General features: G+C 34.4%; 4 protein-coding genes across 4 annotated transcripts; 3 read left to right on the top strand and 1 right to left on the bottom strand.

Moving 5' to 3' along the window:
- Positions 1-383: 383 nt before the first annotated feature.
- On the top strand, positions 384-1,007 carry TRIADDRAFT_54482 (uncharacterized protein; the record flags this gene model as incomplete). Its single annotated transcript, XM_002110957.1, has 1 exon — positions 384-1,007. One exon carries the CDS (start codon positions 384-386, stop codon positions 1,005-1,007), a length of 624 nt encoding a protein of 207 aa, XP_002110993.1.
- Positions 1,008-2,805: 1,798 nt separating this feature from the next.
- Positions 2,806-5,706, bottom strand: TRIADDRAFT_22271 (uncharacterized protein; the record flags this gene model as incomplete). Its single annotated transcript, XM_002110419.1, has 13 exons — positions 2,806-2,904; positions 3,028-3,104; positions 3,196-3,268; positions 3,366-3,436; positions 3,506-3,572; positions 3,662-3,784; positions 3,917-4,026; positions 4,152-4,268; positions 4,401-4,508; positions 4,596-4,762; positions 4,907-5,109; positions 5,296-5,415; positions 5,569-5,706. The coding sequence occupies 13 exons, from the start codon at positions 5,704-5,706 to the stop codon at positions 2,806-2,808; spliced, it is 1,473 nt and encodes a 490-aa protein (XP_002110455.1).
- An 897-nt stretch (positions 5,707-6,603) lies between these two features.
- TRIADDRAFT_54480 (uncharacterized protein) lies at positions 6,604-10,035 on the top strand (the record flags this gene model as incomplete). Its single annotated transcript, XM_002110956.1, has 5 exons — positions 6,604-7,327; positions 7,387-7,853; positions 7,949-8,165; positions 8,315-9,642; positions 9,811-10,035. The coding sequence occupies 5 exons, from the start codon at positions 6,604-6,606 to the stop codon at positions 10,033-10,035; spliced, it is 2,961 nt and encodes a 986-aa protein (XP_002110992.1).
- Positions 10,036-17,239: 7,204 nt separating this feature from the next.
- Positions 17,240-19,969, top strand: TRIADDRAFT_54479 (uncharacterized protein; the record flags this gene model as incomplete). The annotated part of the gene is made up of 2 exons (XM_002110955.1): positions 17,240-17,834; positions 19,824-19,969. The coding sequence occupies 2 exons, from the start codon at positions 17,240-17,242 to the stop codon at positions 19,967-19,969; spliced, it is 741 nt and encodes a 246-aa protein (XP_002110991.1).
- Between the last annotated feature and the right edge of the window lie 1,922 nt (positions 19,970-21,891).

The following is a 21,891-nucleotide window of genomic DNA, read 5'->3' as shown; positions in this document are numbered from 1 at the left end:
ATGCAGTGATATTAAGTTAAAATGGAATAGAGATTAGATGCTAACGGTTTACTGCTAAGTTAAGACAGATTCAAGCTCAATATTCAATATTAACATAATTTTCTCACGTAAAAGCGATCTAATTAACCGCAAGAAAGTATATAATATAACTACTTTTACTTTAACATTGCACGTTATTCTATTAGCTAAAGTGTGTACTTTAAAAAGTAGAAGAGTAAATAAGTTAGTTATGTCGTCTTGTCAAGTCTTTTATCATGTAGCGATTACACAAATAAATTGAATGTTACAACGTCTGGAGTGCATCTGATGTACTTTCCAAATAGATTAAACATTCAAATTTCAAGAACAAGAGAAGAAGACTATTACCAGAGATTTGGATCGTCATGGAAGTTGATGATAAGACTAACTCTAACGATTCTATGATACTTTGTGATTGTCCTAGGAGCGATACGAGAAATGGTGATGTAGCTGAAACTAAACTTAATGGTGCCTGTGAAAAAGATACTATAAATGATCATCATTTTAATTTATCTACTGAATTCATCGATCCCAATAATATCTTTTTACTGGATGATAAAAGAGTTGATGAAATTGTGGAACAGGCGGTTAGTTTAAGAGACCGAATCGAAAATTGCGTTCGACAGCATTATTTAAGGAAATTAAATGAAATAATTGGTGTATACGATGAAGAAGAGAATAGTGATGTTAATGGTGCTACTGATAAAGAATTAAATGACGTCGATACTCAAGACCAGCGCGATATATCTATAGAACCAATTAAGCGAACTGAAACTATTAGTCGCATTTTTACCAATGATATGATGGAAGAAATACTGCAATTAGAAAGTGATTTACAAGGATACATTGAACGATCTAAAAGTTTTTCACGTAGTCCGCGTAGCCCACGTAAAGCTAGAAGATTGTCAAATAGTAATCAACCATCATCGCCGTTGTTCGCAAATGGTATATTACAAGAACAAGATTTAGAAAATGGCGATAATGAATAGCGTTATTTTAAACTCATCTCTTCTTCATTCTAACTTTATAAATAGATTATATACTTGAGATGACTATTGTATGTATGAAAACAAAATGGACTTCTAGACTTAATTTAGAATTTGTCTCTGCTGGATGTCAAGGTGGCCAGTACAAATTATAATCTAGATAATTTATGTATGCCATGATTATACTTTAGAACGTTATACTGGTCATTATATCTAGTTTACTACATACGTAGCATATCTGAAAAATGCATTCTCCCGTTGTTTACTTAATCTTCGCCATTCGTATTACACTTTACAGATTCCGTGGTATCTAGTCAATAGTTCATTTTACAATCTTGTACCTTAAGCTCTAGTATAATCTATGTTTCACTTTTTTTATTTAACAAAGAAATCCAACATTTATTTTACTAAATTTTGACTGAATAGCATCCACTAAAAGTGCTTGTCTATTCCGATTTGAATAGTGCGTTCCTCAAAATCTGAAATTTAATGTGAACTTACATTATTCCTCTTTAATTGCTATCATGATGTACGTACTACTATTGACTTAATAATCAATTATGAAAATGGGTATCAATATTCTATTGATAAATTTTACAAATTAGCAACGTCTTCCGTCACTTTTAATGTAAATTTATGATTGACAGGCAATTTGATATGTAATATTTTACGCAAATAACTTTATAGTAGTGATACAAATTGGTTACTCTTTGAAGATTTACGTATTCATCAACTGAATTATGATAGGGATATTCGAAGATACAGTCGTCTGCGTTGCATTTTGTGCAACGCATAAGTTTATGAGAATAAAATTTTTGGCTATTACTATAATACTTGCTAATCAAGAATTACTTCTTAAACAGTATTAATACTGCGGTATTACATGGATAAACGCGAGTATTTTACTACAAACTTGTACGCCTTTTTAGATGCAGTTCTGTTATAAGCTTAAATATAACTGGCTACCTATCGGTAAGAACCGTAATTTTACAAGAGAATAAATCGAGTCTCTCATTAATTAATTCTATAGTAATTTGAAATTTTCACTATTGGTCGTATCTTAGTATTTATTTTCCGTACAGATGCAGCGTAAACATAGCTGCTTTTAAACAATAATATCAGGTTTAGAAGCACAATTCACAGTTTCGTTACTCAGTGAAATTTAATGTATAAAAATACAGATGATATTTCTTCAACATTCGCGTAAAAATAATGCATCTGCTGAAGGATGAAAATATCTACACTACAAACTAGCTCATTTCCCACTTAATTGAGAGAAGTTTTATGCTTAGTGGTAAAATATAAAATTGTATTATTTTCCAAAATTTATACAGTGTACTCTTTGAGATAAAAGACCAAAAAGACCTATTACTCTAGAGTAAAATGTTGTACTAATCGTTGGTTAAAGTACAATAAAGTAATCTGTTAGACTTCTAAACCTATAGATCCATTAGCGTTTTGAAGCGAGTTATTTGATTGGCAATAAGTTACTACAATACAAATACGTATGTCAGACTGAATATATATATGCTGTATATATTAACTTCATTGCTATCAATTTCAATATTTCCTGAAACAAAGAGCTTTAAGATTTGAGCACCAACATCAAAACCAATGTCGTAATTGATTTGACATAGTATCTAACCACGCCCTGCATACAAATCAAAGTTACTAGCTTATTAAATTAATGGTAGCCAGTTAATGAACATTAAATATTAATAATGTCGAATATGCGTATGATAGTAATCAAGTTGTTAAATTCCACGTAGCATAGTAGGAACTCCAAATGTAACATTAATGATTAATCAAAGTAGTCTTCGATATCTATTGATGGATCCAACAATGATTCTCCGAAGCGAGATAAATCCATCTGATTTAGAATAAGGTTTTCAAAGGTCTCCTACAAAATGTTCATAGTTAGATAACAACACCAAGCACAAGGCTTTAAATATATCATGGAAAGCGTACATGAAACGTCCATGTTTCTCTGCAATATAGTTATAGCAAAAATATAGAATCTTACTTCCAGATCAGTCTCTCCAATAATTATTGCTCCATACATTCGTCCTTTATGTAGAATAACTTTGATAAATTCCATATCTGGTTCGATAGAGGGTAGCAGTTACGAACTATGGTTTAAACGCAGCTAAGCTTAAGAAAGTTTAATGTTTTACTAGAAACAATTTGTAACCTTTGGTGCATCGAAGTAATATTTCGTAGTCTTTACCCAATTTTTGCGCATTGTACTGGCCTAGTAAGACTACCTAATAGAGATATGTGACCAGATATATTTAATTTCCAAGTAGACCTGGCCGTAAAATAAAGTCTAGAATTTTCTTACCAATTGATTTGTAACTTTACCTTATAATCGAAGAATTTCGTAACGTGGGCAAACAATTCAAAGCAAAAGTCCATAGATATAGAATCATTTTCTAACAAAATCATTGGAAAGTTACAATAGTGGAAAGTAGATATAACCGACAATACCACGCATATCTAACCAGTATCAGCAACCATACATTTCGCAGCATAACTGCCCATTTGACGAGCTTGAGTCCATAACCTCATCTATTAATAGTGTCAATTATAGGTATATCCGTAATAAGTAACATTAAGATCATCCTTTGCCTCAATTACAATTGAACACACTGATTAACCTGGAACCAATGTGGCGCGTGATCCCAACCTGCACAGCATACATCACCAGCTGCATAAATGTTAGCTACCCTAGTTTTCATGTGATCATCGACAACAATTCCTCCATCTTTTCCTATTTGAAACTGAATTATAGACATAAGAGTTCAGAAATACTAGCGAAGGAAACCCATGAGAGACTAATTATAATAAATTATTAATTTGTTAATTAATCTCATGCTATCATCAACTCATTACTGTTTCGGTGTTTAACATACGGTTGGATCATTTTTCACCAAGTCTATATTTGGTGTTACACCAGTGGCAGAAATAACGAAATCACATCCATATAACTTACCATTAGTAAGCTTTACATAAATCGGCCATACTTCTATAGGATAAAGTTATAAATAGTTAGTGTAAAATAGATTTGTGTAAAGCCAGGGAATCATTACAAACTTGCGATAATAACATGGCAGCACTGTGCTACACCTAATTAGTTAATTAGCTTACCGTTTGAACTTGAAGAAGAAACTTTTTCGTCAGTGTTATTACTGTCAAGACTGAGAAGATTTCTATATTCAGAATAACTAAGAATGCTAGCCACCTCACAATTGTACTCAACTTGTACTTGGTTGCCGACTTTTGGCTAAGAGGGCGCAAGTGTGCCAATCAAATAAGTTTGATTATGTGAGTTTATATGATAAAATATGCTGTGCATATCAGTTCACGAGAATTTACGAAACAATCACTATACCCTACGTACTTGTGATTCCGATAATCCACCAGAGATTTTCAGATTTCTGCTCCAGTCAGGTCCTAAAGCGCTTCCGAAATTATTCTTAGCTAGATCACTATCAGAGGTATCGTCTGCGAATATGACAATAATTATAATACAGTTAGATAGCTCTTATACCGATTATGAGTATGGATGAAATATCAATTGATTGTTAGTACCGTCAAGTGTAAATTTCATCCTTTTGCTCAAAGTATTGTCTGGTTCTTCATCACCAGGGGTAAATAGTTTGGGCAGTAGAAACTGACCAGCGCCAACGTCGAAAAATGTAGAGCTAATAGAGTCATCTTTGATAGTCCAAATAATTCGGCAATTGGTAATTTCATGTCTGTGGATTAACAATGACAAAGAAATATACATACATGAGGATTAGTATTGTCCAAAATCATATAAAGTAAAATAGCAAAGATAAGAATAAAAATTTAGTGTCCGATATATTTCATAACACATAAACGCCATCATACATGCTTACACGAGCTCGGTAGCAATTCCACCGTTGCCGACAATCATAACGCGCTTAGAATTAGCTAACAAATTCTGAAAGTGTGTTACACTTTCAGTATCCCTGATACCAATCACCCTATCACTTTTAGAGTCAATAATCTTTGGGGATGCACCAGAACAAATGCACAACTTATCGTATTGAAAGATTTCACCATCTTCTGTAGTAAGAGTCTGTTATAAAATGTATCCAGGATAAATTATGAAAATATATTCAATCAGAAGATATTTTGATGAGCGATTTTATTTTACTGATGATATGTGCAGTCTGAGGTGCACATATTGGAATCTCTATTCTACTCTCTTCACGATTATGAAGCGCAGGAAAGCATGTTTACGCTAGTTTCCTTGTTCACTAACATGTTTCGATGAATCCAAGTTCTTGGCTGTCTTGTGGAATACGGCAATATTTGAGTATTGATTATTCAAAGTTGATAAAGGTCGTTCTTCTACTGTGAATTTTTCGAGAGATCGAGCGTACTATACATTGCAGAAACAAGATCGTAGATGTTAGTTATCATGATGGTTACCATGGTGGTATTATCAGATATTCCTTGATAAACTAGAGATATAATTCATCTATTGTATGCAGAGACAGAATGCGGTCAAAGGCAAGTTATATTACTGTTATACCTGTTGAAAGTTTGTTACTGCTTTAATAAGTGGTGATGAGGAAATGAGAGAAATTTGGCAATCGCTACGTAAAGCTGATAGCTGTTCTGCACAAGTTACACCAGCAATTCCTCCACCAATAACTAAAAATTTGACCATATCTCTACCTTAATAAGAGGATAATCATCTTAGCTAGAGGTTTAAACTATCAGCTATCTCTTATCTAATCGTTTAGAAGAGCATTGATTAGTACGCGAGCAAAGCTTTAGCTAGCGATGGAAAAAGTTGTAAACTTACATGCATCTAGAATCGATCTTGTTAATTGATGCAAATCCGCAGTTGCGCTGTTTACACACAGTGCAGCCCACAGTACAGTACAGTATCGTTCAGCCAAACCGGGCCGGGTCGAGCCGAACCGGGCCTGCAATACTGTTGGTGTACTGTACCGACTGTACAGTGTACAGTGTACAGTGCAGTACAGTTTACTGTACTGTACTGTAGTAAAATCGAGGTGTCTTTTTACTGTACTGTACTGTACTGTACTACTTCATTTGTATCAGGGACTGGAAGTCCCTTACTCCTATACTGTATACTGTGCTGTACAATCTTCTTCGACTTTTTACTTCACCAGTGCTACTACCATAGGCTACCAGATATTAGACTTCAAACTTTATTGCTTTACTTTACAGTCAGTATGGACTACAAGATATGCATTTAGTAGTCCTTACAACTTATTACTTTGCTGTACACTGTACAGAGTACAGCATAGATCACTAGACTCTGACCAGAGGCTTCCTTTGGTCATTGGTACTAAATACTGTATTGGTATTACTGACTTCACACAGCCGCATTCCAGATTCAATGCGCATGCCTAGGTCGCTATGGAAACGTATACAAATAGTTGAAATAATACGATCATAATTAATACATACCTTATAAGAATATATATAGTTGATACTGATTGAGGCCTGATCATATACAACTGTAATACTATCATAGAAGCTAATAAAGAAATTGATGCAAATTTGAGGTATAGATTTATTTATGGTAAGCAAAATGATCAACTCACTTGCGGTTAAAAGCGACGATGAAAAGGAACATCCCACCATGTTCGGCATTATCGAAGAAAAAAATGTTGTTTTCGTATTAGATACATCAGGATCAATGTATTCTTACATCAACTCTATCAAAGAGCATCTTATAGAAGCATTGCGAATCCTGAGTTCAACTGATTGTCTCTTCAATATTATCGAATTTTCCGCTGATATTAACAAGTTTGCTGAATGGTTAATACCCTGCAATCAGAAATCATGGGATGTAGCCAAGGCGTGGATAACAGCTATAACATGTAAGACCACTACTAATACTTTAGAAGCTGTTAAAGCAGCCTTTGAAGATGATCGTACACAAGCTGTATATTTAGTATCGGATGGATCACCAAATCAAGGCTCAGATGAAGTAATAGAAGCAGTTAAAAAGATGAAAAATAAAAAACCAATTCACGCATTTTACTTACCTTCAAAAACACATAATAAGAAAAGCGACATGGAAAAAGCATCAGAATTTTTATCTAAATTATCTCGTGCTACCAAAGGCTCTTTTCGTATTGTAATATTTGGCGATGATAACCACATCAAATCTATTAAGACTGTCTATGCTGCACAGGCGTCAAGGGAAGATCAATCTACCATTAGGCATATTAAAAGAGATAAAAATACTGTTCATCCAATATGCATATTATCGGTAAATATTCCTATATGTATTGATAAGAATTCCTTCGGTTTTTAATTCGTAACTACACGTATAATTTCTAATTTCTATTCAATGATTTTATTACAGAACCAAAAGCACCAGTCTCGCCTAATAAACCTGTTAAAACGTCACTAAAGTTACGAAGATCAAAGTTGATTATGGAAATGGAAAAACAAGGTAGTGATATTAATCAAGATAAAGCTTACTTGGCTTCACATGGTGTTCCACAGCTAATTAGCTCAAATACAGCTTCAAACGTCCCGTCCTCGAATATTTCAACACTTTTGCAATCACAAGAGGTTGCTAATTCATACACTGTCAATAGTGACTCTGTTACTCCTGGATTGCATTCAAATAATGCTTCTCAGCCAAATTCCAGTTCTAAAACAAGAGAAACCATTAGGGAAGATTCAAACATCGACGGCATAATAACCTCTGTTCGTCTGCAACCGGAAAATTTGAGTACGATAGCTGGAACGATTTTACTAAACAAGAAAATTTTGTGCCGTTCATATGCAGATGGACATTATTACTTGGGAACTGTTAAGAAGCAGGTAAGTTAAATGGACTATTGAAGCTTACGATGTAATTCCTGCACATTTTGTGATCACGCCATTTACATATTGTGAATGTTGGTTCTTTCTAATAGGTAAGCCAAGGACAGTTTTTGATTGACTTAATCTTACCCAAGAAGAAGAAATTAAAAAGCGAGCAGGAAACTAATATAAATGACATTATCGCTTTAAATGATGCTTGGCGGCACCCCATCAAATTGGGTGATAAAGTTCTTGCACCTAGAAAACTCGGAAAGTACGAGTACGCTCCAGCTGTTGTCTTAGAGGGCAACGATCCTAGAATTCTTACTGGTGAGGCATACTACTATATACTGTGCTTAAAGTTTCTTTTAAATCATTTAACGAAAAAATTCATACTATAAATGAACATACATCTTAAATAGTTCTACAGTTCATTTCCTAGTAATACTCATCGAACTTTGAATATTTCCTATCCCTAGGTAAAATGTCCAAATCTATCGAACCAATGATAGTCGTGTTTTCGAGTGGTCTAACAAAGACTATTGATTCTAATTCAGCCGTTTGGATATCAAATGCTTTATACGAACAATTATCAATGGATCAATTGGTTCCAAATCATTTACGTGGAGAAATGAATAAAATTATTGCGGATTCAACGGACTCAAATATTGCCATGCAAAGGCCCGCTGACTTTGCTCCATGCAATACCTATAAATCGTTATATAAAGATACTTATGAATTGATGAGACCTAGCACTTCTCATGAAATCTATAGTAAAAGACCTTTTCCTCCACCAGGATCACAAAGTTTCCCTGACATGACATCCACTACGTATTACGGTAGATCACAATCAACTACTCCTACAAATCATTTTAATATGAATTCCTATGCACAAGATTTGTCTCCTCCATCACGAGATCTTCCTTATCATCAACTGACTTCTCGGATTGACGAACAAATTCAGACTATCGAGCGCTATCTAAATGCGTTAGATCCTACGGGAAGACGTGAAACTAATTATTATAGTAGTGAAGAAGAAGATGATTTGATTAGTTCTGACCCTGATATATTGGAAACAATGTATGATGAATTAGGACTGAATGATGATGAGGAAGTTATACGTACTACGTCAACGTACTGCAAAACAAAACAGAAAAGCAAGACCAAGACTCAACGTCCTCCTTGGAGGTCTTGGTATGCCGCACCTTCTGGCACGGGACCTACTGAACGATATCAGCCCAAATTATTAAAGGAACCTCGAGTTAACATTCCACAGCCTAAAAGTAGAGGTAATTTTTTGGATCACATACGAATGGTAAATCCGGATTATCCAAACTGGTGGAAATATCAGCAAAAAGAAATACAACAACAGCGTATAAAATACGAAGCGCCTACATTAGAAGACGGATTAACTAACTTAAAGCACCAAAGGTATCTTAAAAAAGAAGCGCAAAAGGTAGAGACTAAAAGGCTGCAGCATGAACGACAGGTGCAGAAGGAAGTTGAACGTGAGCAAACACAACGAGCAGCGGATGAACTCAGAAGAAAACATAAATTAGAGAAGATGGCCGGCTTTGAGCAATTCGATAAACAACGTAAAAAATATTATGAAGAAATGAAAAATCGACTGATAGACCGCCGACGAAAAAATTACAATAAAATAAGAGATTTGGACGATTCGCGCACATTACAAAAGAAAGAAAAAGAAGCCAAAAGATTGGAATATTTAAAACAGCAACGAAATCAGAGAGAACAATTGCAAATACAACAGGAAAATGAAAAAGTTCAAAGAGTTCAGGCTATTGAGGTAGGTTAACACAGATTTCCTTTTACATTATGGATGAAAGATTAAAACTCCCGGTTACTCATTTATCTTTTAAGCATTTTAAAAAATCCTATTTAAAGTATGTAAACTAAGTAACAACATTAAAATGTATGACATTAACTGGAAATATCTGTCTATCCCTACCTATAGGAAAATCGACTAAGGAGGCAATATCAACGTGAAAAGATTGCAGATGAACGGTATATTCAAGCAAAAGAACTGGAATATCATAAAGCTTCAGCTAAACTGAATGCTGAAGTTAGCCGAAGAAAGGAACTTATAGTGAATCGTTTAGCTGATGAGGAACGTCGACGACAGAGATTTGATGTTAAACGAGAGAAAGCAATAAAAATTAAACTAGAACTTGGTTATTAAATGAATACTTGCTTGCGGTATAATCGAAAGCATTTTAATTGTATCATAAATTGAGCCTACATTACGAAGATATGCTCGTATGTATTGAAGTGGAGTCAATATCTGGACCAAATAGAATATACGCCGTTGGTCATCTACCTAATCTGCGTTCTACGATTTTATACCAATATTAGATTATCTCAGAAATGAGGGCTATCCACGTCGTTATCAACAAACTGAAACGTTTGCATTGTGTAGATAGGATAATTTTGTCAATATTCCAACAAGATCAAGTTCAGTTTTATAATTTTCATTTTTATCACAAGTATGCTGATTCATAAGTAATTGTTACTATTAAATTTTCTTGAATATATTAAATCGCCCTAGATGAATTGTTGTAAATATGATGCTTTCCGGGCATGATAGCATGAGCGGATATTATATTAACCTATACAATATAATTCTTCCATTCTGTATGGTATAAAGTTATCAAGCCACGATGTTGATATAGCAGTTATTTATTGAAGTGACTGTAACATCTTATAGCCTTTGTGTGACTGATAAGCTATGAATTCTACATCAATATTCTTTAATCATCGTATCATATGAGATAATCAGGCTGTCAATCAATTTTCTGCCAAATTTACCTGGATTCTATTTGACTAATATAATATTTAAGTTACCAGAAATGTAAGCGTATATATATATATATAGTATGCATTTACGAGTGTAATAATAATAATAAAAATAGATGAAAATTATGTTATAATATGGCATCTTTTTTGTCTTTTCGATTCTGGTTTTAATATGTTACAAAGTAATCGTATATCATATAGTTTTATCAAATAGCATATTTCTTTCGATAAACATTGCAAACATAAGTTAAAATCTTATTATAAGTTACCATGAACTCACAAATACTTCGTTCGAATGAATGCAATAGTGTTTATTTTGGTATTTTAGTGATTCACTAAATATCTCACTATAATAAAATGAGGGAATTATCGTTTCATTAGGTTACAGAACTAAAGTGCATATTAAGCCAATGTATGATGTTAATTTAACGTTGATATACAGTTTTACATTTTCAAGGAAGGTAATGAAGGATTCAATACTGTTCCGTGAACCTATCCACTCTGCTTTCATTGATGGCAAAGCAAATGTTGTATATTACAGTGTAATTGTACGAAAAAGTACAGCGACTTTATCATATTCTTAGTAAATAAATTTAATATGGTAATCATTACCGGTATCAAAATTTCTTTGGACAGTTTCAAGGAATTTTCTGATTTAAGATAATATTAAATTTTATCGCACTAATACTCTCTCTATACAGTATGTTGCAAAGTGCAGTAACATACTGTATATTGACGGTATCTATTTATTCTGTGTTATAAATATACATTATTGCATAGTTGAAAGAAGAATGATGTGTTCATTCTAATGTTAGGCATTTACTGAACACCAAAAAAGGTAATAATCTTTATATTTATATTGCTGGACTGTGTCACAAAACACTACTCCTTCGATAAACTGTTATTCAATGACCGTATTTCATCTCGTTCCAATATACATAAAATGAAGACGTTATTACAGTATTCGATTTTTAAATCAATATAGGACATCAATTGGTTAGCCTAATCGCCAAGTCAGCAATCGTGAGCAATGAAACTTGCTTAAAAAAAAAATTGTTGACTAAATCAAACAGCGAACGTCAAATCTACACTTTGTCCAGGTTCAACGTGGACAACGTGAGTATGATCTTTTTCACCTCCCCATCTTCCTGCAGTAACGGCATATGTTCCTGGGGGCACATCGACACGAACGTTTTCATCAGTTGCAACTGCTCAAAAAATTAAGACCACCGTTGTATAATATTTTATTTAGCAAAGAGTAACGTTATAAACTACGGTTTACTTGAGCCCAGCCCGTTATACTTCAAGTCGACTGCAGGGCATGTCTCCCATTTTCTATTATATGTATTCAATTCCTCTTAAATTATGATCCTTGATTACAGAGGTTAGTACAGTATAAGGTATAGGCTTACTTCTCTCTCCATGATTTCCTGCGAAGACCATCAGAAATCTGATATCAGACTAGAATTGATTAGTCCCTAATTTTACCCTCCGACAGTTTACTGTACTGTACTCTGTACATACTACGTACTGTAGTGTGACGAACTATAGTACTGTATACAGTAGTGCTAGAAATACTACAGTAATAGTATTGCTGTAGACTGCAAGCCTGTAGTACGGTGGCCCAGATGGAAAGCTTAGTGACATAGCCTATCAACTATTTCATTAAAGCTAGTAAAAACCGTCATCGAGTATAAATAGCCGGGAGTTTGAAGTGGGTTGGCGGATGGGCGGATCAGTGGATAGTCCATTTTCCTGTTTTTATGATCCGTACGATTTACAGTACTGTACTGTATAGTGCACTGTAGCAGGGATTACTAAGGATAAAATTCATAACCCTAAGAGTTTTAGAGTTAGGGTTAGGAATTTTATCTTTATTCGCCCCTGACAGTATGCTTTTAAAATTGCACAAGTGAGTAATGGAGTGAAAAACAAGAAAAGGCTATCGTCTAGCGATGTTTCAGATTGTGTCGGAGTCCGTCCGTCTCTTACAGTACAATAGAATTATTGTTTTGTGTATTACACTTGTACAGTACTACGAGTCTACGACGGCCCTCGACTACCGTGAATTACAGTACAGAATACTGTAGACTACTGTACAGTACAGAGAGAGTGTACAGTATAGTAGGCATACGGTAGCCTGTAGTGTGCTGTACTGTAATGGCACCTGGTCAACCTGGTTTACAGTACAGTACTGTACACTCTGAGTTGAGTACTGTACAGGACGTAAATTTTTTTCCCGCCATTCTTTCATCTGGGCTTTTTTCACACTGTGAATGTAGTCCATTGAGTACTACTGTCATTTCGCGCGTAAAAATTTACTAATACTCAATGCAGTAACACTGTACTAATACCCTACCGTAATGAGGAGACGACGAAAGCAGAAACAGTGAAATAAACGATCACTAGGTCTGTTCATCGCTATCATTCCGTGCTCGATCGTTTCTTGGCTTCATGAAAGTGTACTGTACTGCATGCATGACAAAAGCTTTCTGCAGACTACGGTGACCTTTTTACTTTGACGTCTTGCTGGGTTTATAGTCTGTACTATCCTTTCCTTCCATAGGGTAAAATAAATAAAGGATAACAAAAATATTGTCAGTCCCTTCGCTGATCACATGGACATCGTACCATTGATTTATGCCAGTACAGTACACCTGATAGTACGGCGCCGTTACGCCGGTATCACGCTGAGGAATATTGCAGTACTGTAGAGTACTTGTACTGTACTATACAACTGTACTGTACTGTACAGTACTGAAAAGGGCAGTCTTCTACAGTGCACGATGACCTTGCTGATAAACTCCTCTGATATTGCCATACTGTACACTGTAGTGTATAGTACAGTATGGGATACGCATCGCTGCTACAGTACACACTGTACAGTGTACAGTGGAGTGTACAGTAGTGCACGCCCGTCAGACGCTACAAGTTGCAGACAACTTGCAGTGTATTGTACTGTACAGGAAATTCCTTGCGACGTCAGTGCAACGTTTTCAATGTGGAAGGAGGATCGTCGAAAAACGTAGTAAGCAAAATTGATTTCTTTGAATACATGCTCAAGAAGATGAAATAATAGTAGAATCTACAGCTTGCCAAGGATCAAGACATTTTCAATTTCTAATTTCAAAGACCACTACGAAATTGTCGCGGCCAGAGGCGAAAAAAGGTAGGATAGTGAAATGGACGCACCAAAAATGATTGTTTACGATATTTTCTACGATAACTTGATTTGGAGGACGCCATGTTGTACAGTACAGAATATTATGTTGCATAGTTGCATGCGTTTGTTGTTGAGTAAGTAACTACAGTATAGTACTGTTCACTGTCCATGCCTTGTAGTACGCTGCACTGTAAAAAGTGGACGCCAGCAATGATGCATTTTATTTTCTATTTATTTTTACTGTACTGTACAGTATGTACCGGTACGGTGCGCGTTACCAACCCATTTTCCTATTCAGTACTGTAGCTTATTAGACTACTAGAGCCACCTGTACAGTGTACAGTGGACAGTAGTCGATCAATGTCGGTAGGCGTAATATTACTTACATTCTACACAAGATCTATTGATATGTAAAAATCAAATCAAAAGCGATCAGTATTGACTGTGAATGACAGTCGAAAAAGTGCTGGTGTTGACGGCACTGGTGCTAATAAACAACTTGCCTGACAATCACTCGGTACTCTTTAGACGCTAATGGTGGTTCCTGGTCGACATTGAAGCTGTATAGTGATACTAGTAGACGATACAAGTATTCACGCTTGATTGATTCAATACGATAATCGATGCGTGTGGACTACAGATATTCAAGCTAATTAGAGAGTATCAACAGCATTTGCAAAGTAAAAATTCAATGCGTACGGTATCAGCCGTTCGATCTGCTGCTGTTCTACTGTATCTTTCTTTTTAAAGTTGCGGACATGAAAGTACAATGTCACTACTGTACTGTGCCTACCACGTACGTTTCTCTTTCAATACAATTGCTCAACTTGAGTCTAACAAATGCGCATACAATACTGGACTGTGCAACTGATATAAATAGAGTTTATTGGATGACATGTTTAGACTTGTGATTACATGATCAGTCCTGTCCTCGACTTGTCAGCAACCTGATCATTGCTGTATCTAATAATGTAGCATCAAAACAAGCACCAATACTATTTGACGCAAGATGTCAATGACTTTTTATTGACTTACTTAACTACTAAACTACAGTTATAACGATTGACTGACCCCAATTTGAGTAGACACATTCAATTCTGTTTAGTTGTATGAGTACGATAAGGAGCAAAATCCTTTTAGGCTAAAGTAATTACTGAAATATGTGTAGAGCAATGTACAGTATTAATCAGTGTCGATTTCTGGGCAATCAATAGTATTTCGTTTTGTAACGTTACTTGCTTCAAGTAAATTAACGAGACGGCTTTTTTGGAGGTATTTTCTGCGATTATCCTAACTTTACTCGTGTGCCAAGGTACCAAATTGCTTCATTCTATCCTACTGCTATTACGGTATGCGCCGGATTGAAAGGCATAGTTCTCATTAGTAGTCTATAAAAGCTATTATTTTAAGCTGGTGGCATTCGCGTCAAGTACGTATTTTCATTATTTTCCAAATATTGATGATAATAATAATTTATATAACAATAATATGTCTTCAAGTTAGTAATCCTACTGTACAGTATTTTCGTACAATACGGCAATGACAACTTTGTAAACCTTGATTGAAATTACTTTATGGTGTGCTAGCTTCAGTCAGTGAGTTCAATTCGTCCCATTGGGAGACTAACTGCTAGGTATAATGTCAGTCCATGCGCCATTTAGAGATTCGCTACTGTGCTAATGGAATTTACTAGCTGTAATAATGTACCATGTAATATGCAATAATGTGAAATGAAAGCCTTGACTAAGCCGCAAATGTCGCAAACTATCCTTGTCGATGTTGAAATTCAGAGTTACATAACATGTTATCCCATTTGTACTTCGTCATCTCTGTGTTAAACTAGATAAAACATTCACTTTCCGACTAAGAACCGACAGTGTCCACTTTGCAGTTAAGATCTTCTGAAGCAATTTGTTCTGATGGTGAAAAGAGTAGACGCGTACATCATTGTACAATACTACAAATATTGGTGGATACATACACATACAGTAGTACTGTATTGTACATTGCAGAATGCATATTACGAATGTAGCCATTCTAATGAGAAAAGTGGAATATGGTGGTACTTATCTTTTACTGTACTGTACATCTAAAATAAGAAAACTTTCTGCTAGCTGTAAAAATTTGTTTATTAAAGATAAAAAATTCTCCGTACGATAGATAATACGCGATATGATTAATCATTTCTATTGTTAGCCTTTTGTTTTGATCAACCTACCGTATGTTCTGTCTATCCATCTATCAGTGATTGATTGAATGTTTTTATGTTGTGGTGTGTCAAAAGTTGTAGTCCACTACACTAGTTCAGCATCACCCGATCTGCCATGTATAATACACTATACTACGTGGCTACTGCCAACAATACGTATTTATATTTATTTACTTATTGTAGACATATTCGATCGATCAGCACTGTAGTGCAGCTTTGTCTTATTATTTTTTGGGGGGGGGGGATTAATTTTTACTAGTTCTACTTATGAACGTTGATGTAGATCAGATTGCCACCCTATCGATAGTCCATTTTCGGATCAATTTTTGATGTAATTGGAGTGTACAATTTGAATAGAAAGGTTTGTACGGAGATGGATACCACCAAATAGAGACGACTTTGGATGTTACTTATGCTATTTTGTTGATGTTATCATTGCAGTTTATATCCTTCTGTAACCTATATTCAACCTTGACATCACAGTCTGTATTTTATTGTTGTGTAATCCCTAGTTGAAATTGCATTTCTGTCAATGTCAAACGTTAAAATTTAATTGAACTGACAACTACAAAGATAGTAGGCAATACGGAATAACACATGGAATTGTTGATAATAGTATTTGGGTTATAAAATTGATAACGACATTGAAGAATTTTTGATTAATTCCGATTTCTTTTTCATTTCATAATCTCCTGTGATGTGAAAAAATATTTCACTCACTGCTCTGCTAATATGAAACAAGTTTATACTTGCAATTTGTAACCCAATTACTCGACAATATGCATTAGTAATGGAAAGACAAATATCTGATTGTTTTATGTTGATATGCAAAGTAGACGTGGCGTCTTTATTCATATTATCAACAATACTGCTATAATTGGTTTCTACAACGTTAAATTCTAGTACATAATACACAATAGGCGTCTTTCATTAACACTAAAGTAACTTATTGTACACACTCCTAGCCTTTTGCCATAGTACATAAGTGTTAATTTAACCACAATAAGACAGTCTTAATCTCTACCTTTTAATAACAATTTTTTTTTTCTTTAATCTGTTTAATGCGGATGTCCAGCCGTGGAAGAACTCAACAACAGCGCATTCTCTTAATTGCCATTACTTTGCAGCGAATCTCAATCTTAGTCATCAATTGAATTAGGAAGACAACACAGCTAAGAAAAACACTAAAAATCGGTTCATCTCTTCAACTAGAAAGCAATGCAACAGCAACGTACCGGTAATAATCGCGCCCGGCGTTGTTTGTTTGGTTCTTGCGATACAGTCGAATTAAGGGAAGAGACGGAAAAAGCTCTTCGTGAGATCCGTGCTGAGAAAAGTCAGAAATGGAATTTCGACTTTGAAAGGTTTACTCCCTTACCTGGGCCCTACCAATGGAAATTGATCGATTCGACCGCTACTAGGTATGTCGCGCAAAAAGTCGACGATGATGGTAGTACCGTTACTTGTAATCAGCTAACGCCATCCAAAAATATTTCTGACGCCAACGGCATTCCTCACAATAAGGAAAGGACAAATCAAATTCTTGACGAAAGTTGTATGATCGACACTAATGGGAATGACAAAAATAACTACGATAACTTTCGGAACAATTCTATCCCAAAGCCGTCAACCAGTAATACCGGTAGACATCAAACAATTATATCTGAGCAAAGTGAAATTAAGCTTGATAACTATTCAAGCAATGGAAGTAGTTGTCATGGATTACCCCCAAAGAAAGGAGTTTATTACCGCCGCAGTGAGCGAAATAAACCGGGCTATAAATCTAAAATGGTGTTTACAAGTGTTATGACTGGTAAGTTCCTACAGCATTGCATATAGAAACAATCTTGATGCTGTAAAAAATTATGATAATCATTTTATGTACACTACGTGAGATAGTAGGAAATAGGATTATTAGAATAGGAAATATGTAAATTTACCCCATTCATACCTTTCAAGTTACGGATATTGACGTTTTATTTGATTGCCTACGTATGGATATTATTTTTTTTTTAACTTTCCTCTTCAATAAGCAAGTTAATATCTAATAATGTAATTTGTACACTCTATGGCATTTCTATAAATCTTAAATTTTGTAGTACAATATTCGATATTGTATAAAAATAGCAGTTCAATTTTACAAAATGCTAATGTTCTTAGGAGTCTTGCTTGACCAATCGATCCGTTAGATGCGATCGGCTAGTACAATATTCCTACATCTAGCTTTTTTGTTGAAAAGACTTCTAAATCGCCCGAAGTACGTATTATCATTTTAAACGAGTAGTAGGTACTACTATTGTCTACTCCTTAGTATCCCCTTAGGGCCTAATTCTACTGTATTGTTGACTTGTTAACGGCTTTAAAAATGATCGCTAATCGACGATTATGTGACTATCGTTAATAATGTTATCCCATTCGTAATTGTGATAGTTTTGAAATATGGGTACAAAGCTAGCAGACATTAGTTGACGCCATGACATGTATTCATAGTACCCTATACTGCTGTGTACATGACGCATTTTCAAAACAGCACAAAGCGTCTTGCTGCAGTAAAACTCCTACTTTATGCTTTGCCTATCCATACAGCCATAGCGAATTAGTGGTAGGGACTACTCGAAAAAGTGAAGTAGTCCCTGTTAGTAGCCATGATATTATTAACCATAGTTGTCATTATACTGTATTATTAATTAATTATATTAATTTATCCTTTGAAGCCTTTATGATTTCAGTAATTGATTACATAGACGTACATTATGCTTTGATTTACCATGTATACAGAATCAATGTTAATTCGTATTATTTTAACCTTACGTAACGCCTTTAGTAATAATTTCATTCGTTACTAGCAGAATCCTGTAGTGCTGGAACAGTAGAGTACTTAAAGTACTCTACCCACAGTACAGTGCTTTTACTACTTCACAATCTACATCGGAAGTGAACAACCTAGAAAAACTAGCTGCTGTTTTAATTTTTACTCCGGCACCGTACTTATTGCGTTATTCCTTAGTCCTACTGTAGATCAAAATTGCGGTACATACTTACTGTAACATAAATTACTACAAGAACAGGACAGCTTTATAATTAATCAATAATATAATTTGTAGACTCAGTGTATGAGTATGTAGTATGATGCATGAGAATTGTTCAATACTTTTCATCAAGAAACAGGGTTGATGGCTAGCTTTTTTCTGAAATTTGGCAATACGTATTTTTTATTTTGAGAGGTCTCTGATATTATGCACATATTGTTTCAGTTTGAAAATTAATAATAATAACATCGATAAAATTTAATTTTGTTATAATGGTTTCATTAGACTCGCCTAGGGTTCATTAAATACTTTAACATGATAAGCGAAATGTAGTACCAGTAATACCGTATCGTAATAATATTTACTGATAAGTGACAACTCATTGACCAATATTTACCATATCTTGTAAGCCGTTCACTAGATTAGATTAGCTATACAATATACAGATGCATCCTTGGAAAACAGTATCACTAGATAATAACTTTTGATTAAATTTTTTAGTTTACATTCTGATTGTGTGTAGTATGGTGTGTAGGTAAGAAAATGCTTTAACTTACTTACCTATATGAGTGCACTTATCATTCTTGCTTCAATACTGCTATATGATATACATTGTTATCTTGGTGATTTATGGTAACGTTCTAACCGATATAGTCTTTTTTGTTAAGATAAACGTATAAAATTTGCCTACAGTGCTTGCAGTACTATGTATGTTTCCTGACATCTCTGCTTGTTGCTTCTATTTGTAAAATTTTTCTCGTTTATTTGAAAAGATTATATGGGAAAAAGGAAACGACGTTATAACCATGATAGACTTTGGAAGTCTGAAGAATGTCTGAGTGATGTCAAACGTTTTAAACTGCCTGATAGAAGAGAAGAAAGTCAGCAGCTGTTGATGTCTCGTCATATGTCGTTGTGATGTATCGGTAGTTTACAACGTTAGGTTGTGATTGAAAAGTTGACGTACGATTAACCAATTACAAGTATTGTCATCTATTATCGTATGAACGAGGAAGGGAAGGCTCATGAGTACTAAAGAAACATTGATTCCACTTTGTTATTTCTGGTTGGTTTACCGATTCATTGGCTTAGGAAATTGTTGCATTTCAAGCCTTTCAATAATATATTCTGATGTCAATTTAGGTCACGACTAAAATTGTTTATTACTATTTATGAGCGTTATATCCTTTAAATACTGACAGTAATACTGTATTTACTTGTATATGTTAGATATCTATACTTCTTTCGATATCACAGTATAATATTCGTTTAATTATGACACTATTATGCATTTACGCACATTGTTATTGTTAATCGAGTTAACAACAAATCTTTCATCACTTCACTAACCAATTATAGTTATTTATTTCGTTTATACGACTTGACTTTTGAGCTATCGTTATCGTTAAGTAAAAATGAATAACCTCAAAAGAGACTTATGTGAGCAAAAGGTTGATCGTTCGCAAAACAATCATAGATTCGGCGGTACAGTGTTTCATTCAAGATGTGTTTTAAAAGTCGTTGTATGTACTTGTATACAGCTTTTTCATACTGTATATATCGTCACACCCTGGGGTTGCCTGTTATTTATGATGAATATACGTTCTTATGCCTTTATAGCCCTCCATGTGTATCTAGGTAATAATTGTAATTAGGCTCTAGAAGATTGCATGAAATGTATTAAATCTGCGTAACTAATATTGAAGGAAATAATTTATACGTAGTGCTGTAATATAATTCACTAATGGTCGACAATCACTTAACATAATCTATATATACGAATCGGGAATTGCTAACTTAAACTTAATTTATATTTATATTATCTCTTATGGATAATAATAATATTATTCTTATTTATTGAACGATTATGGGTATAGTGATCTGGATTGCTCTGACAAGGTGGCAAATCCTGTTGCTTAAATTCTTTCCTGTTATACCTACTATAGTTCTTGACATGTTATCCATGACTAGAGCCGTTGCAATCATAATTGTCCATATTGTAAATTTGTTCGTTGTGCAACATATTTAACCTGAAAATTTCAAATAATATCATATCATTTATTTGTAACTGTAATTAATGATATCAGTCTATGCTTTAAGCTAGACTTACAATTGATTACAATATTTGATCATGGAGTACTTTTTTATGCTAAATTGTTTGGTGTTAGTCTGGAATGACAACTATGATCGTCTACTGCGTAAGGTATGCGACGATTGTTTTTACATTATTCTAATGTCATAATTCTAACTTTTGTATCTTAATGCAATGAACCTACAGATTTGTTTGATATTAGACGGTAAAGTCCTAACTCTTATACTATAACTTCGACGTGTATTGATGTGTGACATGTCTGAAAGACTATATTTACTCTTACATTGTTGTATGGAAGCCAAAAAATTGACTTCTACGCCTAACTCATTTTATCGCGTAATTGTGTATAAATGGTGATACTGATTCATCAAAGATGGCAAAACAAATAAAATATGGGGCCACTTTTTCTTTTATATTTTCTACGTTTTATATTTATTACCTCATCACTAAAGGTGAATTCTCAATATTGATCGTCTACTAATAATATTGACTTTGATGATCACAAGCAAACAGACCGTATGAAATCCAACGTGGGCAATAGGCTAATTTAGGATACATCAAAGTATGCATTAATTTATAGTACAGCGTTGCGTCGGCGAAATTTTAACTTTATGCGTTATAATTTGTTATGAGTAATTATTACGTTTACAATCATAATATTGACAAGACGCATCGTACTTTATTTTAGCAATAAGAAGACGCCATGTCTGATGATAATTTCTGGTCCTGCTGCTTATCTATTTTTTTTC

Source organism: Trichoplax adhaerens, genomic scaffold (assembly GCF_000150275.1).
Source record: "Trichoplax adhaerens TRIADscaffold_3 genomic scaffold, whole genome shotgun sequence".
Classification (NCBI taxonomy): domain Eukaryota; kingdom Metazoa; phylum Placozoa; class Uniplacotomia; order Trichoplacea; family Trichoplacidae; genus Trichoplax; species Trichoplax adhaerens.
This window is presented reverse-complemented; position numbering and strand designations above follow the sequence as displayed.